At 43.9% G+C, this 21,123-nt stretch overlaps 1 protein-coding gene across 5 annotated transcripts in view; it reads right to left on the bottom strand.

The window, feature by feature from the left end:
• Nucleotides 1-21,123, bottom strand: part of ZNF608 (zinc finger protein 608) — a 111,369-nt gene that overhangs the window by 51,947 nt on the left and 38,299 nt on the right. For all 5 annotated transcript variants that reach the window (XM_041762193.1, XM_041762194.1, XM_041762195.1 and 2 more), the window contains one exon: nt 5,337-5,592. In XM_041762193.1, coding sequence (XP_041618127.1) covers nt 5,337-5,592 — 256 coding nt within the window. The remainder of the gene's footprint in view (nt 1-5,336; nt 5,593-21,123) is intronic.

Here is a 21,123-nt window from a genome sequence, read left to right as displayed (position 1 = left end):
GATGCTGAGGGTCAAGTTTATGGCCAATACACAGAGTGGCACTAACTAATAATTCTTCCAGCCCTCTAAACCTCTGGGAGCTCATGCTGAAGATCAAGGCTGGATGCTTTTTCTTAGTAGCACAGTGATTAACCGACTATGCTCATGTGCCAAACTCATAGACCAGGAGCTGATTTACCTCCATTCAGCACATTACTGCCAGGAGGAGCATGCTCATTAGCAATCTCCAAGTTCGCTATGGCTGCAGAGTTACAATCATCACTGGTGTGGCGGGTAATAAAATGCAGAAGCGAAAGTGGACAGCTTACTTGCCTTGTGAGTCAAAGCTGAATTTATAAAAATCACTGGGAAATACCTCAGTAAGTAATAACATTGCACTTAGTAAAAAAAAAAAAAAAAAAAAAAAAAGGCATTGCACGAGTTCCGAGCTCAGACACCGAAAACACAAAGTGAGCCTGGATTCATATTTAATCTCTTCTTAAATCAAAATTTAAAATGAAAGTTCTTTTTCCAGTAATAAGTTCAGTAAATCAATACTGCAGCATAGGAGTAAAAATACCCTATGTCAGATCCATGTCAATTTCTAGAGGATCATTTGCCTTTTAATGAATGAACGTGAAAACCCCTACACTGCACATTGAAACACTATCCTCTCTATGACTCTGGAGATGCAGAAGAATTTAAGAATATCTCCAGTGGTTTAAAGAGAATCATTTACTTCCCCCAATTAATTACCTTTAAAACATCAATTCCCAAGATCGCTGTTCTTGGAAAACACATAGAACATTAGATGAAAAACCTCATACAAAGAACCATTTTTCCTCTTACACCAGGTGCTAAAGTCTTCTCTAAAAAACCACTTTCATAAGCTACCATTTGCATTTTCACTGTCCCCTCTGAAAGCTCCCTGTGATGCTGCGAGTACAATCTTTTCCATTGGCTATTTATTAACTCTCTTTAATACTCTGGGTTTCTGAATGATTTCAAAAATAATCCAGCAGAGACCACACGGAAATGAAGCTGCCACTGGTCCACCCTACCATATGAATAAATTAGGAAGAGTGGTACCAATTAGTCGTTCTTAACCTCTGTGAAGTCCAGGTTCAGGACCAAATGCTGGACCCTCTTTCTCACTGGCACAGTGATTCAGCAACGACGCTCACTTGCCAGACTGAAGCTTCCAGACATTATCTACCCTGGGAGGTAAATAGAGCAGGTCTGTCCATTTTATACCTGAGAAAATGAGGCAATGACACAGTGACTTCCTTAAAGGGAAAAGGTCAAGTAGCTTGCAGAGGGTTAGGACATCCCCTCCTTCCCCTGAGACTGTGGTTCTCAATCTTGTTTGCACATCAGAATCCCCTGGGGAGCTTTGGAAAAAAAAAAAACAAAACACTAATGTCAGGTCACCCAACCAGATCAAACTGCCATCCTAGACCAAGTGAATGCCTGGAAGTGGTACCTGGGCATGTTTTAAAAGATCTCTGGGGGATTCCAAGGCACAGACAGAGCTGAGAACCCCAGTCCTATAACCTATACATGTTTTAAAGGCCATAGTAAATGACAGATGTGACAATGAAGTACAGGCACAGCTGAACCAAGTATGTTCTTGGATAGGGAAGGGGGAGAAAAGCCCACTAAGAAGTATGATTTAATAATAATCCAAAGGAAAATCTATTCATACAAGCTAAAAAGCCAAGTTCAACATGTACGTATTTACACACTCTGCTGTACACACCATGTTTTTTCCGGTTTTACCTCCCTTACCCCCACCCCCACCCCCAAAAGAGTAAATTTCCAAACAAATAACTATACAAAGGCATGTGTGTCCCAAATGTCAGGAATGAAAAGCTAAGGAAATTCTTTCCAACATCTGAGAGTAATTTTGCGCAATACGTCACTGCTCCTATGCAACTCACCTTACAAAAGAGAGATCAGAGTAGGATAACTAAACATCCAAATGCAGTAATAGTTTTTCTCTCCTATTAAGCACGCTCTGAAACCCACTAATTATTTCCAGAGGGAACTTCTCTTGTAACGCATTACTCCTGAGGACAGTCTGATCCTCAGGCAACCAGGACTCCACGTCCTGGCAGCGACACTAAGGGGAAAGTCCGTGACTGTAAGAACCCTCCCCACATGAGGATTCCACGCACAAGAAGCAATCAGAATTTAATGCGGATTTCATATTGCAGCCCTGCTGTTGCCAACTACCTTCCAAAAAAAAAAAAATCACAAGAAGACTCAATATTCCCCCAAAGACTGCAAAGATACCAGCTCCTGAAATTTCTAGGGTCTAATACACACACACACACACACACACACACACACACACACACACCATGAATACACATAACAAATTCAGTTTGTGAAAAATGCTATCAGGTATACAAATAATCTCAAAATGAAAATACCAGGGAAGAGATTTCTTTTTTCAACTCCATCTCCAAGGCCATTAGTCCCAGGCAACTGGCCCTTTCCCGAGCCCTCAACAAGGAGCCTGTCATTAGCATGAACCCATAGTAGAAAACCATGGTGGCTTCACTTCCCCTCCGCTTCTTCCCAAACTCGGCCCTTTTAGCTCTGCCAAATAACTAGCTCCAAATGTGCTTGTTCTCTCTCTCTTTGTCTCTCTTTGTTTTTTCCCCCAAAGAGAAAAATTAATGGTCAAGTGGGTTTAATTTTTAAATTGGTACAAGAGCCTGAAACACACTGTAATGGGGGAAAAAACCAAATGGAATGCTCTTGAGAATCGCTGCACATTAAACACACATTTTAGGACCCAGGCCTTCACAAAGGCAGGTTCTCGGATTCTGTGGAGGTTGGAAGTTTAATTTATGCAACAAGAATAACTCTATTAAGAGCCTGGGCTCCTTCGTGTCACCACACTCAATATCCACACATTCCAAATACTGGAAAATGTGAGGCAGTAAAAAAGAAGGCTGGCACTACAGGAGGTTCCACTCCTGTGTCTGAAAAGCGCGGAAAGCTATCAGTGTGTCACAGGAGGATAGGGGACACACCCATGGCCAGAGGGATCACAGCACACCGGGGCAGGGTGCATGGACTTGGGAGACGGGTGACTCAGAGAACACGGTGCTACTGGTGAGGCTGTGCATGCTGCATGCATCACAACCAAACAGAAATAATAAAAGATTGTAATAGTAACCCTGATAATACCATAGAGCTCTTTAACCATTTGCCCAGAGTTAACTGGAGTATCTGAATACATTTTTTTCCTGAGGAACTCCGTCTTTCATTAGCAGCTCAGGTTCAAGTCAAAACCAAGCAGACTTCCAAGTGAATCAAAAAAATAACCCAAGACTTGCAGGCGTTCCAGAAAGTTTGTAGCTAATTTTACAACATCTGCCACCCAGTGGGGTCACACTGTAGGAACTCGGTCCTGTTCCACACAGGAATAAATAAAATCATGACCAGCAATAAACCGACAGGCGCTAAGTCATAGCTGAGAAGTAAGCGCAAGGCGCCACTTTAGCCAAATGAGCAAGTGATTCAAGTACAAGAAAATCTTTCTTTCTAGTTTATGGAAATTCAATCTTAGCCTTTCCCAATCTTTTTGTGTCTGAATAATCGGTACCCTAAGCTAATTAGCTACAACCTTATAATGTCTTGATTCTTCGCAGACAGCATTAGCTACCACCTCTGCTCTCAGGGAAAATCTGAGAAGGCCAAGGGTGTACAACCCAAGGAGAGGCACTAGAACGAAAGCTTGCTCCCCACATGGGACCCACTCCTGGCACTGGACGGCTTCTAAACAGACAAGTGAGAGAGGAAAATGTGAATTCTAGCTCCTCCTCCACCGACTCCTCCCAATCTGGCTGCAGAGCACTGTTCAAAGTACAGAGAGGGTGGCCAACCTACTTCCCCCCAAACACCAGCCATTTGTAAAGCCAAAAGCAAATGGGAACCACTACTTTCAGTTGAGCACACAAAAGATCTCTGCCTATGTCTTCCAGCTTTCGCTCACCTTCTCTGGTTCCTTCTTCTATAGTGATTTTTCCTTATTGATGCTACCCACAAAATTTGGTATCCAATTACAAAATCTATCCCTCAACAGTATAGTTAACGCAATACGCAGAATTCGAAGATTCTCCCACGATTTTATGCTTTTCTACCTTGAGATGGGGTGCGCTGCTTTCTTCCTTCTGATAATTACTGAGACACCTGTCATCTGATTTTCATTCTTTTTTTTTTTTTTTTAATATATTTTACTTTCCCTCCCGTGAGTTTCAGCCCTTGGTTTCTCACCTTGATACAGAAGGACCTAAACAGTGATTCTGAGTCTCGGATTTCTAGTTAAACTCCTTCTTGCCCTCATTCCTCTCCCAGCTGGCTAAGATACCGACACATGTCATCTCCCTTGTCCTTGACCAACATAGCTTGGAGGGAAAGAAAGGGTTTCCCCTATGTTCTACACTTTCCTTTGTTTGCCTGGGGCACATTTCTTCCTCACCTTTTCTATTCCTCTCATTCCACCAATGGAGCAATGCAGCGCTCCCCTTGGTATTTTAGTTTTTAATTACCTGTGGGCCTCTACGGTGCATGACATTGGCCATCGGAAACACAATGGGCCTGGTGACCGTGTGCTAGATGTTGCCAGCCAGCGTTCGGATCTACGGTAGGGATGGCATATGCCGCATTTATATTTCTAACAGCAGTGACAGATGAATCCTAACCCATTTCTCTTGTGACGACCGGATTACCCTTGGCAGGTGGCCTGCTGAGCTAAGGGGCAGGGAAGGTGGCTAGGTCTCCAGTCATAGGAGAGAAATGACTGGTACAGCTGGGGTTTGAGCCTCTGATCTTGGGCTTTGTTCACTCCGAGCACCAATCAGCCACAGCTACATCACGGCCTCGGCCCTCGCCAAATGCAAGAACCCAAGCTCAATTCGGCAGGTAAATTCAAGCCTCAACGACACAGGTCAAGACAAACAAAACCACCAAGTCGGACAGACAGATCGGCTGGCACATCAAGGGGAAAGTGAACTTGAGAGCGGTCTGTCTTCCTAATTTCCATGATCCCTTCCGGGGGGAAGAGAAGGAAAAGCCTCACCCTGCTTCCCAGACTTTCCCTTCTAGCATTTAAAGCGCAGACCACTTCCAGGGACACCTCCTCCATCCTGAATGGAGAAGCAGCCATGAACATGAACAAAGACGGGGGAATGCGGTCATTTCAACAGAAATCCAGACAGTTGAAAAACCCATATTCTTCCTCTCTGAGGACCACAAGACAAAGGCCCCTCACTGGGGGACGTAAATAAATACATCACGGGGAAGAGGGCATGGGGAGAGAGAGAAAAGTGAATTGTATTTACCTTCTTCTGTTTCATGCCACACGATCCCTTCCAAATTCACACTGGTCCCAGGTTCACAGGGCCCGAGACACTCTGGCTCTGTCAGTACTCCAACTTCACATGTATTCACACCCACCGAACGAGTCCGAACCAAAAGCTGCTCAACCGGTGCTGCAATATTGGATGAAGACGGGGAAAAGTAGGAGGGCAGAATCTGAGGCGCGAGGCTGCTGGAAATCGGCGGCGGTGGTGCTGGCACTGTAAACAGGGGGTCAACCTGAAAGACAGACAGGCTTACTGCAGTGGCGCTGTATTCTCGGAGCGGTTTCCAACGCAGTCTGTTTACATCCCTTCTAGAATACATCACCATTCCAAATTCTATTTGCAATTATCATACGCTTCGAGTGTTTGCACGGTGCCAAAAGAGAAAGCAGGATAGCAACGACCATCTGACTTCCCCCCACCCCCACCCCACGCCAAACAAGACAACCACCGGGGCTCTTGTGTTCCGACTTAGAGGTGGGACCCCCACGTCCTAGACTCGCCAGTGGACAACTGGTTAGCCTCAGTCTCCGTGAACGAAACACGCTCTGCAAAATTAAGGCTATTTTCCCGCCTGTAATGGAATCACACTTTTCAAAAGCTACAATATTCTCCAAAGGAGAAACCCCAATAAACACCGCAGATGCATGATTTTGGACAGTTAAGCACAGGAAATGGACTAATATTGTTTTCAAAGTACTTTATAAACCATAATGAATTAAATCACTGCGAAAATACATTAACTTACTCTGCTGCATATATAAAATACATAAACTTGATTATACACACTCAAACACATAAACTGGATATTATTAGCATGTATTAAGCATCAACTCCTAATTAATTTCTCTACTGCAAAGTTTAGCAGAATTCATATAAATGGGGAAATAAACCCATGTGCCCTGCATCAACAGAACCAGAGTTTCTCCAATGCACGCATCCTTTTGTGGTTCGACTTGGAAAGATCCCCGATGAATCTGATCGAGTCCTGGGATTCGTCCCTCTAAATCCCAGGAAACAGAAACGACAGCCAAGATAAGAGTTTACAGTGCAACGGTTTATCTCCTTTGCACCCCTGTCCTAGTGAGCAGGGAAGGAGATCTTCACCACAAAAACCTTCAGTAGCCTGGCCATGATGAAACCAAAGGCTATGCAGGTACTCGGTAGGTAAATCACCAACCAACCCATTCGTTCATCGGACCTGTTTTAACCATTGTTAGAACTGTTACAGAATAATCATGGCCCTGCTGGTAGGTGGTCAAATGTGGAAGAGCCAAAGGCAAAGCCCACGGCACCATGATGCCACATTCCCTAGATCCTCCTGTTATACACAGATACCTACACGGGATGGTGTGCTCTATCAGCTGAGCCAACAAGTCGTATGTGTAAAAAGGGACACACAGAAGGTTTTTCTGGTAAGATGCCATCTGAGTCTGTGGTTCATCTATTCCCAATTAACCTTTATGAGAAACCAACACGTGGCTACAGATATACTATTACATAGTCTTCATTGTTTAAAAACACACACACACAAAGAGTGTATTTCAAGAGAAGTTACATGAGGAAGTGTGCTCCTGGTTAAACAGCTGAAGCAGTCATCTGTGTGGGCTCCTTGTTCATATGACTGCAGGAACTATTTCTACAGTTTGCCTTTCCCTAAAATGATAAACTGACGTTCACTTGCCTGACTGATCCAAGACGCAAGAGAACAGCCCTTCACCCATCTGCATGGTAAAGAAACTTAATTTCCTGCTCTCAGAGCTGCCATAAAACTTCTTTTGCTGCACGCTTTTTATTGTTCTGCATTCTTGATCACAGAGCCCAAGAAAGAAAAGCATTTAACGGCCCCAAACCCCAGATCCGGTGATTTATGCTTTCGCGTAAATAAAGCTTCATGTGGATCAAAGTTCACACTGATATTTCCTATTTTAAAACTGGGCTGACAAATGAAGAAAGCGGTTCTAACGGAGGAAATCTAAGGGGGAGGGGGGCGGACCCGATGCTATCTTGTAGTCTTTACTACAACTGAAAGATTGTGCAAGATTAGAACCGTTTTCCAGAATTAAAAAAAAAAAAAAAAAGGCCAAGGAAAATTATAAACCAGCTCCTATAGTCTTTTTTTTTGCATGTTTGCCAACAACTTCTTAATGTGTATAGTTAGCTGTAAATTGGCTATAATTGGTTGCTACATATATAAACTGAAAAGACAAAATGGAACAATATGCTCAAAATACTCTTTATATCACTTGATCGACAGCCTACATTAATTCCAAGAGAACAAACACAGCTTCAGTTGGATAAACAAGAAAATGGGATGAAATAAAAGGAGGTAAGGTGCCCAAGAGGCCATTAATTCTCCGATTTGGAAGGCAAAGCCTATAATAAGGGAAAGCCTACAATACAAAGTTATTAGGACAGGGTGTTGGACACTGGGATTTTGGCCTCAACTCTGACACTAATTAGCTGGTGACTTTGGGGAGTCACTTAACCTCTGCTGAACACTACTTTCCTCAACTGGAAAATGTATTCTCCAGCCTTCTACTGATGACAAATCCTATCACAATACAACTTCTGGACTAAATCTCTATTTCAATATAACTATAGTTATGCATGTTGTATACATACAGATACACACATACACACACACACACACACACACACACACATACATACACACACACACACAACCCTACTCTTTGGGATATTTAAGAGAATCCAAAGATCAAACCTCTAAAGAATCCAGAAGGCTTGGAGAGAAAGGCCATAGTATCCTAGGCCTACCAGCAAGTTAACTGAGTTTATTTCCAACCACGCAATCCAAATGTAATGGTAAAAGCCTGGCTGACAGAATTTATAAAGGAGACCTTGGAGCCCTGCCCCTCCCCCAGCATGTCTTAAAACAAAAAGCTAAGTTTCAGAGGGTTTGACCCTCTGAACTAACCACAGACAGTCCCTCAATGCGATAACAGGCTAAAACTCTTTAACTCGATTGGAAAACTCAACAGGCAATACAGTTAAGACGTTCAACTCTTTGACCTACACCATGAACTTCTGGTCTTTCCACAACACCGGCTTCCTCAAGATAGCTCACAAGCAGCCGTTCCTTTCGGTACCAGATCATCACTGCCAGTGAGAGAAAAAAAGGAGAACTTTCCTCCCTTGTTTTTTCAGAATTTGGAGTATGGTCTACTGGGAGCCCCTCTTCCCCAGAGGTCACCAACCACAGAGGATGGTAGGGAATTACAGCTCTCCCAGAGGTGTTTTATTTGGTAGGCATGCTACTTCCAAAAACATGATTTTTTGCCAACACAAAAAATGAGGGGAAAGTCTAGATGTGTACTATCTCTTAAAATAATAATTAGAGAATGTGCTGGGCTGGGCCCACATTCCTGGTGGCATCAACTGTCAGGGCTCGGCTTCCCTTTGGCCTCACGGTGATGTGCCCGGTGGCAGGCAGCTGACTCTGCATGTCCAGCCTTTCTCTGAGACAATCACAAAATGTTCTACGTAGAGGACCACCTAGCCCAAACTCCTCATCCTAGAAACGTGGCCCATGTTTGCACGAGGGCAATAAGCTAGCTCTGATGGCAACCTAAGTGAGCAGAAGGAAGCTGCATTCTAGAAGCAGAAACGTGACAGAAGGGAGTTCAAATACACGCCCTGGGAGCCATAAGTGAGGTGGCAGGAAGATAACAGTGCCGCTACTTCTTTCTGCCAGCTAATGCACCCCTACAGAAGGTTTCAGTTCTCTTGTGAATCTTCTGGTGCCCAACACAAAGCCACATGCACCATATGCAAAGCAGGACCTGGAGGCATTTTCAGTAGTGTTTTTACCTCCTGCAAAAGATCAACTCCACTGCACCCTGACTTCCCGGTCACTGATCCCTAGACTCAACCGTGACTTCTTCAACCGATGAGGCACGTTAACACACACGGTAGCAAGAGGACTCCCTCCAAGTGGCCCACACTTGTACTTGCTGGCGGTGGATCTCAGGCGGTGATGGGTTCAAATCCTGATCTCCCCGCTATTTGCTGTGGGGCCCCCTAAGCATGCTACTCTGAGGCTCAATGCCTGGGTCTAAGATATGGGAGTAAGACTAACGGTTACCCCCAAGGGGTCACAGTGAAGACTCAGTGAGGTAATTCATCCAAAATGAAGGCTCAACAAAATGCCTAGCTTAGTCAATGCTGGCTTTGAAAAAGTTAAAAAAAAAAAAAAAGTCGCTGGTCTGATATTACAGTTCTCTAACCCTGCATGCAACCTTACAAAGCTCCTTTTTATATCCTACTATATTTAACATAAATCTATAATCCCCTCCAAATGCATGGTTAAGTGCGGTTAAAGTGTGTTAAAAGTATAAGAAAAAGGGCTTAACCCTGAGAAGCTCTGCCCCAGGGAAATACTGCTCCTTTCATACATGGGCATCTGGCAGCAGCTGACCCAGCTTCATCCCTCCAACCCACTCCTACTTTTACAGCAGGTCCTGATGAATCCTATACCTCTATAAAATCTCCTTCTCCTAATCTCTACTTGCACCTTTTTTTTATGCACTGCTGCTCCCCCCAAAAGTCACCTCTGAGTTGCCTCAACTTGATCACACAGCCACCCAACAAATAGTAACAACACCCCTGCTGTGTGCCAGGCACTGTGCAGCCTGCTGGTGAAACAAGAGCAGGCCAAACCCAAGCGGGTCCCTCCCTCCTGGCCTTCCTGCCTCATCAGCAAGACTGTGGCGCTAATCAAATAATCCTACAAATGCAGCCAAATTATGCAGCAGAACCACATCCTAGGAGTGATCCATCAGGCCTGAGTGCAAAACACAGCATGTAGTGAAGGAAAATGCGGCACGGGCATCAGTCTTCAACACTGGAATCCCAGCACTACCTTCAGCTACCCGACCTTTGGGTGAATCACCTGATCCATCTGAGGCTCAATGGCTTCCTCTGTAAAATGGAAATAAGGAGATCCTACAAACACCCCAGAGCTCAGTTCCCGGTACAGCACTCAACAAACGAGAGCTACTGCCATTGCCAATATTATTATTGTTATTACAAATATACTTGAGACCCGAACTAAAAACCAATAGGTGGTTTGGCCCTCCACAGCCAAATACCAGGATGTGCTACATTTCAAGGCAATTCAGGGGAGGCAATTACGAATACCTTTGGGGAGAGGGGGGCAGAGACCGCTAAAATAGTACTAATCGGATATTCCATGCAAAAAAAAAAAAAATCAGTGGGGAATTATTAGTCTAAGACTACTAACATCTAGAAGAAAAGACCGTAATAGAAAACTAGCCAGTTTTAGCAACGGTTCCTTTGTCAAAGCTCCTTTCTGTCATCTTGATGGGACACTGATGTAACCTATTACACCCCCCCCCCCAAAAAAAAAAAAAGAGAAGCAGGAAAGCAGCCATCTCCAGTGGGGGGCGGGGGGGAGGGGACCCATAAGTCTCACAGCTGCTGGTGGCAGCCTGTCAAACTGAGGAAAGTTAATGTCAAGAACAGACGCGCGGCAGTCTCTCACTGTTATTTTTGCATGATTATTCCCAGGTGTTGGTGCACGCTGAGCAGTAGCCTGGCTATTTATCACTCGAGAGAGCCTAAGAGCATGGGAGTGGGGGAGTGGGGGAGGTAGGGAGAGGCGGGGAAGGAAAGGTTATTTACACAGATAGCGGCACTTAGTGTGTGTAATCAGAGGGCTGGGGGAGGGGGGATCTGCGGAGAGATTCTGGCAATATTTTCTCAGTTCACCTTATTTCAAGGGCTTTCCTGAGTGCTGAGGAGCAAGGCAGGCTCCAGGGCCAAGAGCACTGGTGGCAGCAGCTCTGCTTCGCTCCAGCACCGGCTGTGTCACTACTGAGAGTGACAGGCAAAGAGGAAGGGTGGCCAGGGTGGGGCTGGGGGCGCTCGGTGGGCACCCCTGCACCCCTCGGATCCAGCAGGGAGGCGGTAGGGCCAGGAAGAGGGAGAAGGGCAGGCCAGGGATGGGCAAGCCTCCCTGGAAGACGTCCCCCCACGCCCTGGGGCAAACTGGAGCTGGGGTTTCTTACAAATCTTGCAAAGGTCTCCACCACCGAGCTCATCTGGCCATTAACCCCTCAATCCTGTGGCTCCTCAGATCAACACCAAACGGAGTGGTGATGGTACCTGTAATTCACTCAGTATTTTTACCTTCTTGTGAGCACGCTGGGGCACGATTATTTAATGCTCACATTTTCTCCAAATCACAGTATTTGGCTGTTTTACGAGATTGCCCACAGTCACCTCTTTCATTTAAAACACATTAGACACGGGACGCCTGGGTGGCTCGGTGATCTGCCTTTGGCTTAGGACATGATCCTAGGGTCCCGGGATCAAGTCCCACATCGGGCTCCCCACACGGAGCCTGCTTCTCCCTCTGCCTATGTCTCTGCCTCTCTCTCTCTGTGTCTCTCATGAATAAATAAAATATAAAAAAATAAAAATAAAAAGGTAAAATGCATTAGACAGAGACTGCCCTTCACATAGGGGAAGTCACAGCTATTTGGAGGTGACCACTGCCACCATCTCTCACTTTGCATTTTAACCACCCATGCTACCCAACATCGCTGCTGCTTCACGTAGCAAAGCAAGGGGAGCTTAAGAAACCCTTCGGCACAGATCTTTTCCCCAAAAAGGACCACCAAGGATGAATTCCCATCCCTGATAGGTTAACTTGAACATATAGGGGTCGCTCACTCTGAATTCTGGCCTTCCTAAATGTGGTAGAGACTTTTCCTTTCGGAACCACGATCAGGACAATTTACTCAAGGCCAAATCTCTCTGATTTCAAAGTCTTTGGGCTTTCCTGTAAAAATACGAGCAGGGACAGCCACGGTTTAACCCCTATTACCTAGGAGGGGTTATACTGTACGCTCTTCTGGTCCATCCAGAAGACTGAGACTGAGAAGGCAAGTATTTACAGATGAGGAAAAGGAAATCTGGGAAAAGTAACTGTAAAGGGTCACTCGGGGTTGGTGGCTGAGTCAGAACTTGAACCCACAGCAAGGCAAGAGGAAAAGCAAACTCCTCAAAATATAAAATACAACAACACAAGATGGAAAGAAGCCTTTGTCCCAAGGTAATTTCACATCCTTCTCTGTATGTCAGAAGTCACAAACCTGAATCACCTTTCACTGCACATAGGTCAGAACAGTGCCTCTCGGGGGGATCTAGGCAAACACTGCAATCCCTTCCAGAAAACTCACTGAACCCGAAGCTCGGGTTTGGCGTGGTTATTATTTTAAATCATCCAGTTCCAAAAGCTACAACTACATACAACGGCTGGGCATTGTACTATTACTTTCATTTTCTCATTTCCAGCTATGACGACCAGAGGCTGCCCAAAATAAAAGGCCACAAGCTTACCTGCTAAAAGCAGCTTTTAAAAAGCCTTAGCCGCAGACCTGGGAGGGTCTGCCCCGGGGGACTGAGCGAGGCTCTGGCCCCGAGACGGCTGCTTCCATTTCCCACCATGCCAAAATCATAGAATGCCAATCCAGGGGCTCTACAGGGTGCTGCCCAGGTGGGAGACGGCACCAGAAGGAGGTCACTGTGAGTATGTCACCCCAGAAGGAGCCCTATGCTCAGATCCCAAAGCACATACACACAAAGGCCAGCAACACGTACAAAGTAGACTTTAAACAACAGCAGGTATTTTTACCTTCATTCTCTAGGCATTGGCAGTTTTCAAAGCAAAACAGAAGGTACCAGGGTACGTAAAAATAGAGTATAATTAAGCTACTCGATTCAGTGTCTTAAATTTGTTTTTGTTTTGAAGCCAAATAGGATTCTCCCCCAGGAGGCCCTCAACTGTATAGAGTTCCGGCAGAGGGGCACCAGGGCAGGTGCAGAGGACACAAGGACTCCATCCTGGAGGACTGACTCTACCGGACCACATCCGTTGTCACACGCTTAACTTCCTTTGTGTTCTCAGCAAAAAACCCGTCCTACTGCTGAGCCACAGATTCTTCTGCTGTCTCTAAAGTGCCGCGAACATGTTCCACCCACTGCTCACAGAGGAGCACTAAGTGACCAGGGTTTTTACATCTTGTCCATAAGGGTTCTCTGATTTCCTCTCATCCTGCCCATTTCCAAAGTTACTTAAACCACAATAATCAGCCACAAAGGAAGGAGACCTTCATAAAAGTACTTTAAAAAAGTCTATCTTCCTTTGTTAATTCTTTTCACAAGTTCCTTGACTTTGTAGAAAGCTGAATTCCTGAAAATGTCCACACAAATCCCATTTACATCCATTAGACACGGCTCCCAATCCCCTAGGAATGAAAAAAACCAGCTCGGTGATAAAACTCTGGATTTTTAGCTCTGCATTTTGCTTAACATGGGTGTAGCTAACAGTACTAAGCAAATCAGTTTCAAAAACACCTGAATAATGAATATCTGAGCAGATACTACTGGCCAGCCTTCCAGTACCTATCTCTGCATGATCCTTATTTCTCCTTAAAAATTAGGGAAAGGTCCTAGGCTTTTCATTCTACTTGACACAGGCTTAAATTTAAGAGGAAAAAATGGGGCGGGGGTGGGGTTTAAAAAAAAAACAAACAAACAAACAGAAAAAGGAAAGAAAGGCCCATTTGGAAAAAATTACATTATTCCTCTTCTTAACTAACAGCAATTCTTTTCTTGCCCCTCTGTTAGGAAATCTCACCTGCAATCTGCTACAAAGAATATTTTCAGTTAAAATTCTAGAGATTTGAGCTGCAAATGCAACACATGCTCATCACCACGAATTCAGTTGTAAGGAAGCGCCTGAGTCGCACTGTAGAGGTGAGATCTAAGATGGTGCCTTAGCAGGGGTCAAAAACCTGCTTCTGCAAAGCATGGTGGGTCAGCCATAGAAGGGGACAATTCTAACTCCCTGCCCAGGATACCACCTGGGTACCATTCACTCTCCACCCTGCAAAATCTAAACTCTGCTCACTTCAATTCATCCCATGTCTGAGAGGCACAGAGTGAACATCTTGACTCCCTTTCCTCCGTGCCTCCCAAATACTGTTCCAAAATACTGATCAATTTCAATAAATGAATGAAAGCTTTGAAATTTTAATTTCATACTGAATCAAAATAAATGGCTCCTGAAAGCTCTCTATGCTTTACCACGGAGACAGAGTGGTGAGAGAGAGAGAATCACAGAGCCCTTCCAATCATCTATACACAGGCTCTCAAGGACACCTCAGAGACTTTCATATTCACTCTTATTAGGGCTCTACAGAAAGGCAAGGGTATATTTTCTCATCTGAAGTCTTAAGAGATAAGTTACTTCTCAGCAGCCAAACTAGAAGCTGTCGGCTATCCCAGGGAGGGCTGCTGTGGCCTCTACCAAGCTCTGTACCCAAACTACAACTTTTGAAAGTTTCTTCTCACAAAGCCCCACAGAGAAAGAGCTGTTCACAGGACCAGAATTTTGTTTTCCCTCCTGAGAACAAAGATCCTAGAAGCCAACAGGTCACTCTTTAGGGAGACCCTTTCTTCTAACAGTTTCTTATGCATCCTTCCAGAAATGTTATCCACATAAAAATATGCAGCTCAGAGGGGGGATCAGTTTTATTTGACAGCCTTTTGCATGAAATTTTAACATGAACATGTATGACATTTCTAATTTTTTAAAAACTAACCTTTTAACAAAAAGTTGTTAAGCCCTTCTACTGTAGGATAGAAGTAAGCAAATGCCAATGCAGAGGAGAGACAGCATATAATTAAGGCTATTATTTCAAGTTCTTGTGCAGAGTTGCTGAGATCAACAAGTCAAGGGTGGCATAAGGATCTAGTTTGTGTGACAGGAAGACCATGATACCCATATCATCTCCTTTACAAAGGCTGCTGCTTAAACCCACCTCCTTCCCAGGGGAAGTCATTCCTTCATCTGACAAATGTGTTGCCAGGTAACCACCATGTACCTAGCAAGGCCGCAGAAGCCCTAGAGGGACGCCAAGACCACAGGGGGTACCAGCAGCAAGTGGGCAGGGCTGAGGTGGCATACTGAGGCAGCCCCACAGGATGGGGTGGGGTGTGTGGAAGATGAGTCTTAAGAAAGTGCACGGGGGCAGTAACCTGAGTGGATCGCTGCCTTCGACGCAGGTCGTGATCCTGGGGTCCCAGGATGGAATCCTGCATCAGGCTCCCTCCAGGGAGCCTGCTTCTCCCTCTGCCTGTATCTCTGCGCCTCTCTGTGTGTCTCAAATGAATAAATAAATAAAATCTTAAAAAAAAAAAAAAAAAAACAGTGGAGGATGGATCCTGGGGAGAGGACAGGGAACAAGGGCAGAGCTGGGCCATGCTAGCCACCGCCATTTGGGTTTTTAAGGGGTTTGAAACACAGAGTGTCAGAGTGAAAGCAGGGGAAAAAGCAGGCAGCTCATGGTGACCCTGGATCAGGCTAACAACTTAGGGGTAATTGAGGAGTTGGCAGCCAGTCCTAAAGACATAAAGTAGGGGCATGAGTGGGCCAGATTGTTCCTCTGGTCAAAAGCACATGGGACACCGTACAGGGAACAGAGTAGAGGGGAACCTGAGAAAGGAGTGCAGTTAAGAAGCCATGCCAGTGGTCCAAGGTGGTGGCAGTGGTGAGGAGGGCAGGGGAGGACAGGCAGTGCTCCACAGGGTTGGAAGCAGGATGCTAAGATCAGAGTGGTGGGAGGGGGAGGGTATGGTGTCCAACACCGGGACCAGTCCAGAGAAGTCCGTGCCCACTCCTGAGGGGCTGGCCCATGCCCTACCCCCATCCCTCCTAGAGGAGCATGACTGCTAGCTTTTTAAAGAGTGGTGACTCTTTTCTCTCTCTCTCTCTTTTTTTTAAGATTTTTATGTCCTTATTTGAGAGAGAGCAGAAACTGGGGGGAGGGGCAGAGGAAGAAGCAGGCTCCCCACTGAGCAGGGAGTCTGATGTGGGGCTCAATCTCAGCACCCCGGCATCATGACCTGAGCCAAAGGCAGGTGCTTAACCGACTCAGCCACCCAGCTGTCCTAAGGGCTAGTGTTAATGGAGCCCTTAATTTCAGCTTCACAGCAACTGGCAGCCACACTATCTATGGCTCCAACGCCTCCTTGTAACCTTCTGCTTCAATCCAGCTGAAGACACTGTGAAAATTAATAAAGGGAGGCCCCACTCAAAAGATGGGAAATTCAGCAAGGGACAGAGGAGTGTTCTCATGCCCTGTCACTTGTCATCAACTGCAGACCTAACAAGAAGAGAGGACCTTGCAGGTTGATACTACTTCACTACCCTAGAAGGAAGAAAGGCTTTCCTCCTTCCCCAGCAACAGCCCAGCCAATGAGAGCCAGTCATGGCTCAGCCAATGAGAAGGCATCATATTTCTAGCTCCCAGTTTACAAATAGACTCAGTTTATAAGAGCCTTCCCACTTCCCTCTGTCTTCCATAAAAGAGCTCACTCCTTTATTCTCCAGGGTTAGCTATTATTTTAGCTGTAACCTGCCTGTCCCATATTGCAATTCTCTGCTATTCTCAAAGAATCCCATTTTTGCTGGTAAAATAAGTGGCAGTTTTATTTTTAAGGTTAACATAAAAATGTATTGTGAGCAACTATATACCAACAAATTAGGCAATTCGGGAGAAATGGATGCATTCCTCAAAACCTACAAATTACCAAAATTTAAACAGGAAGAAATAGAAAACCTGAACAGGCCAATAACCAGCGAGGAAATTGAAGCAGTCATCAAAAGCCTCCTAAGAAACAAAAGTCCAGGGCCAGATGGCTTCCCATGGGAATTCTCCCCAACATTTAAAGAAGAAATAATACCTATTCTACTAAAGCTGTTTCAAAGGATAGAAATGGAAGGAATACTGCCAAACTCGTTCTATGAGGCTAGCATGACCTTGATCCCAAAACCAGACAAAGACACCACCTAAAAGGAGAATTACAGACCAATATCCCTGATGAACATGGATGCTAAAATTCTCACCAAGATACTAACAAATAAGATCCAACAGCACATTAAGAGGATTATTCACTACGACCAAGTGGGATTTATCCCCGGGATGCAAGAGTGGTACAACATTCGTTAAACAATCGTGATAGGGATCCCTGGGTGGCGCAGCGGTTTGGCGCTTGTCTTTGGCCTAGGGCGCGATCCTGGAGACCCGGGATCGAATCCCACATTGGGCTCCCGGTGCATGGAGCCTGCTTCTCCCTCTGCCTGTGTCTCTGCCTCTCTCTCTCTCTCTCTGTGTGACTATCATAAATAAATTTAAAAAATTAAAAAAAAAAAAAAAGTAAACAATCGTGATAGATCGCATCGACAAAAGACAAGACAAGACCCATATGATCCTCTCAATAGATGCAGAGAAAGCATTTGACAAAATACAGCATCCATTACTGATTAAAACTCTTCAAAGTGTAGGGATAGAGAGAACATATCTCAATATCATAAATGCCATCTCTGAAAAGCCCTCAGCGAGTATCATTCTCAATGGGGGAAAAACTGACAATCTTTCCCCTAAGGTCAGGAACACGACAGGGATGCCCACTCTCACTGCTATTGTTCAACATAGTACTATTTATGTCTTTCCCTTTCTCTTCCAACTCTTGGTACCATATTAAAAATATGTTCTCTCCTTCCCTATGTTTCTATCCCCAGCTACAAATCGCATTTTCCCCAATGCAAACACCATCCCTTTTTGAAGCAAGGAGCCTTTGCAGAGGAAGTGTATCTAGGGCATTTCACCCTGCCTGGGCCATCAGTCCACAATCTGCACAAGGATCACAAATGAAGGTGGGTGGGTCAAACAAAGCCAGCTAATCCATTTTAGTTATTTCCTCTTTAGAGTAGAAAAGGAAAGGGCTAATGAGGGAGTAGGAAAGAGGTCACCCTATCTTAGCATTCATATTTCCAGAATACTTAATCTTACATGTGTCTTATTTCAGAACAGATTTTAGATCACTGTAACAAATTATGAAGGCCAATTTTACAGTAATTGATCCAAACTCCTATCTATCAGATAATACCTGCTCTAAATCTTGGTCATATAAAACCTTGAGATGTCAGGTCCGAAATAAATGGATGACCGCAACTTTTAAGGTTGACTCTATAACCTGACCAAGATTTCTTAAACAATGAATTAGACATTTTATAAAATGGTAGCCTTCCTCCTCCCCCCAAAAAAGGGCAAAAAACTGGGGACATAGTCCAGATACTAATACCAAACCCTGTGGGCAAAGAGCCTCTCATATTTATATTAAAATGTGTATTTCTTTTATCCTCCCCCTCAATATTACAGTAATTTCCAGTTAGTCCATAAACACCTGCAGACAATGTTAGCATGAGACTAAGCTAAATTTAAGTCAAGTTAATTTGAATCATGATGTAAATCATCAGTCAAGAAGAACTGGTATCTTCTTAAAATTAAAGAATGCATACTTATATTTGCCATAATCGTAATACACTTCATAAAACTTACATATACATATATATATATACACAATACTTTTTTTTAAGAAAGTTATTATTTAAAGATGGCCAAAAAAAAACCCTTTAAATTATTTCAATTATCTTTATCTTTAATATTACCATCCAGCCCTTACACATGAACACATATTTTACACATCAAAACCATATTCAATCTTTCAATAGCTTTTTTCAGATTTTACAGCTACATCAGAAACTCCAATATGGCTGCTTTATGTATCAAAACTAAATGAAGAACCCATTTACATCACTGAAAGACTATCCTAAGTTAATCGTGAATATCTTTCCATGGTTTATTGAAATCAAATAACCATAACCCAAACAACTTATATTTATATTGTTTTCTTTAATAAAAAAGGGAAGGAAGGGGTAATTGCCTTCAACTAGGAATCAATTTCAGAAGCCTAAATATCTTTATTTTTCAATGCTAATCAATGAACAGGATTCACTGACAACAGTACTTATTTTAATTACAGGCCAAAAATTTACTAGGGAACAGGAGTGTTCATGTCAAAGCCACTCCCAGGCAGTTAAGGATTAAATGTAGGACCCAGAATCGAGGACACAAGTTAGAAACAAAATGGGAGAAAACAGTTTCATACATGTAAAAAATGCCAAACTATTATAGAGAAGGCATATCTGTCAAGCATTTAACTAACAAGTTTAAGTAACTTTAAGAATAACTCTGAAGCACTTGGAATTCTTATCAAACTTCTGGGTTCCGGGGGGTGAGCTAAGGGAAATTTGTTTCAGGTAGCTTTGGTGTGAAGTGCATTCTCTTGCATTCTTACATTCTAGAGCTCCAGAGAAACAATTTATTAACAAAACCCTTACTCCCAATCTTGGCCTATACATACTTTTATTCTGAATACAAGTTAGACATTTTGATAAAATATTTAACTTTGTCACACCTTAAAATTATACAGACATCTCTTAAATGCAATGTGACTTTACACTCTGTAAAGAGAATTCTATTTGTAAAAATCAAATAATTATGATATAACTACTTCTTTGAAATCTAGTATTTGACCTAAAAAAAATAATAAGTGAAGATGGATTAACTAATGTTAGCAAAAAGACTCTCAGGGGCTCTGGAGTAACACAGCCCAGGGATATGCAAAAGTATAGAAGGAGAACAGCAAAACGACCTTGGCAATTATTTAGTTTTTTTTTTTTCCCCCCCAGATAAAGTTACTGCAAGGACACAAGGACACACGAGTTTCTAATAGGATAAAGGCCAAGGCTCAGCAGAGGCTCCAAGTCAGCCTACCATGTGCGTGCAATGTGCAACCTGGTTGCATTTCTGCAGTGATCAGACCTCTGGGCAGATGGGGTACTCTGGGTGTGTCTGTGGCAAGCTAAGTATCCCCATATGGGCAGTGAAGGAGAGCGACAGACATGATTTCTGTGGCTGTTACCTCTTTCTCTTGTAATACCTTCTTGCCTTCTCTTGCCCTTCTATGCAGCAGAAGTCATACCTCATGCCTGGGTTCAGTACATACTATGATTGAACAATTAGTACAATCTCACAATTCTAGATGGCTGACCCCAGCTATGTCACAATCTGACTCCAAGCCCATATTCTGAGAACTTTCTCCACTGTGGCATCTTCTCTTCTTCTCCGCGAGAGGTATGGCCCTAAGAGGCAAAACTGCGCCCTGCCACCCATACCTGCGCATCTTCCCAGTGAGAGCAGGTAATCTTTCTCTGCCTATCATTCTCCAAATGCCTTGTTAGAGGAACAAAAAATTCTCTTTCACATGGTTAGAAAGTCTAATATTTTGTCAAACAGAAATGAAAAATAAACCTAATCTAAGCTGTCACAGAATCATGAAATGCCTCTGGCAGTTCTATCAAAGTACGTAGACATGTACGGACTCTTTGAAGAAATGAAACTGCAGTTTATCAAGTGTGATTTATAAGCAACACTGATGTAGCTGGTAGATAACACTGCTGTCTAATCATCAGTAGTCAGACAACAGCCATGTGAACACATCAATTATGGGCCACTGCCAAAAGCCCTTGAGATCTTGGAGATTAACAGCCAATCCTCTGTTTTACAAGCTCACATCAAAAAGAATATTAATAAGAGGAGGGGCGATGTGAAAGCTTGTCAGAGTAATTCAGCCACTAAAACAAGGCATTTTTTTCCTCTCTCCTCTCTGTTGAATTGGCCCAAGGAACAAGCTGGCATCAGCTACAAAGTGCGACGCTGCCAATTTCTTGGAAAATGTTTTTCACTAACATATGGGAACTTGTAAGGGTCTGCAAAACTGCTATTTGGTGAAGAAAGACAGGCAA

This window comes from Vulpes lagopus, chromosome 7 (genome assembly GCF_018345385.1).
Source record: "Vulpes lagopus strain Blue_001 chromosome 7, ASM1834538v1, whole genome shotgun sequence".
Lineage (NCBI taxonomy): Eukaryota > Metazoa > Chordata > Mammalia > Carnivora > Canidae > Vulpes > Vulpes lagopus.
The sequence above is the reverse complement of the archived record's forward strand: the minus strand, read 5'-3'. Positions and strand labels throughout refer to the sequence as shown.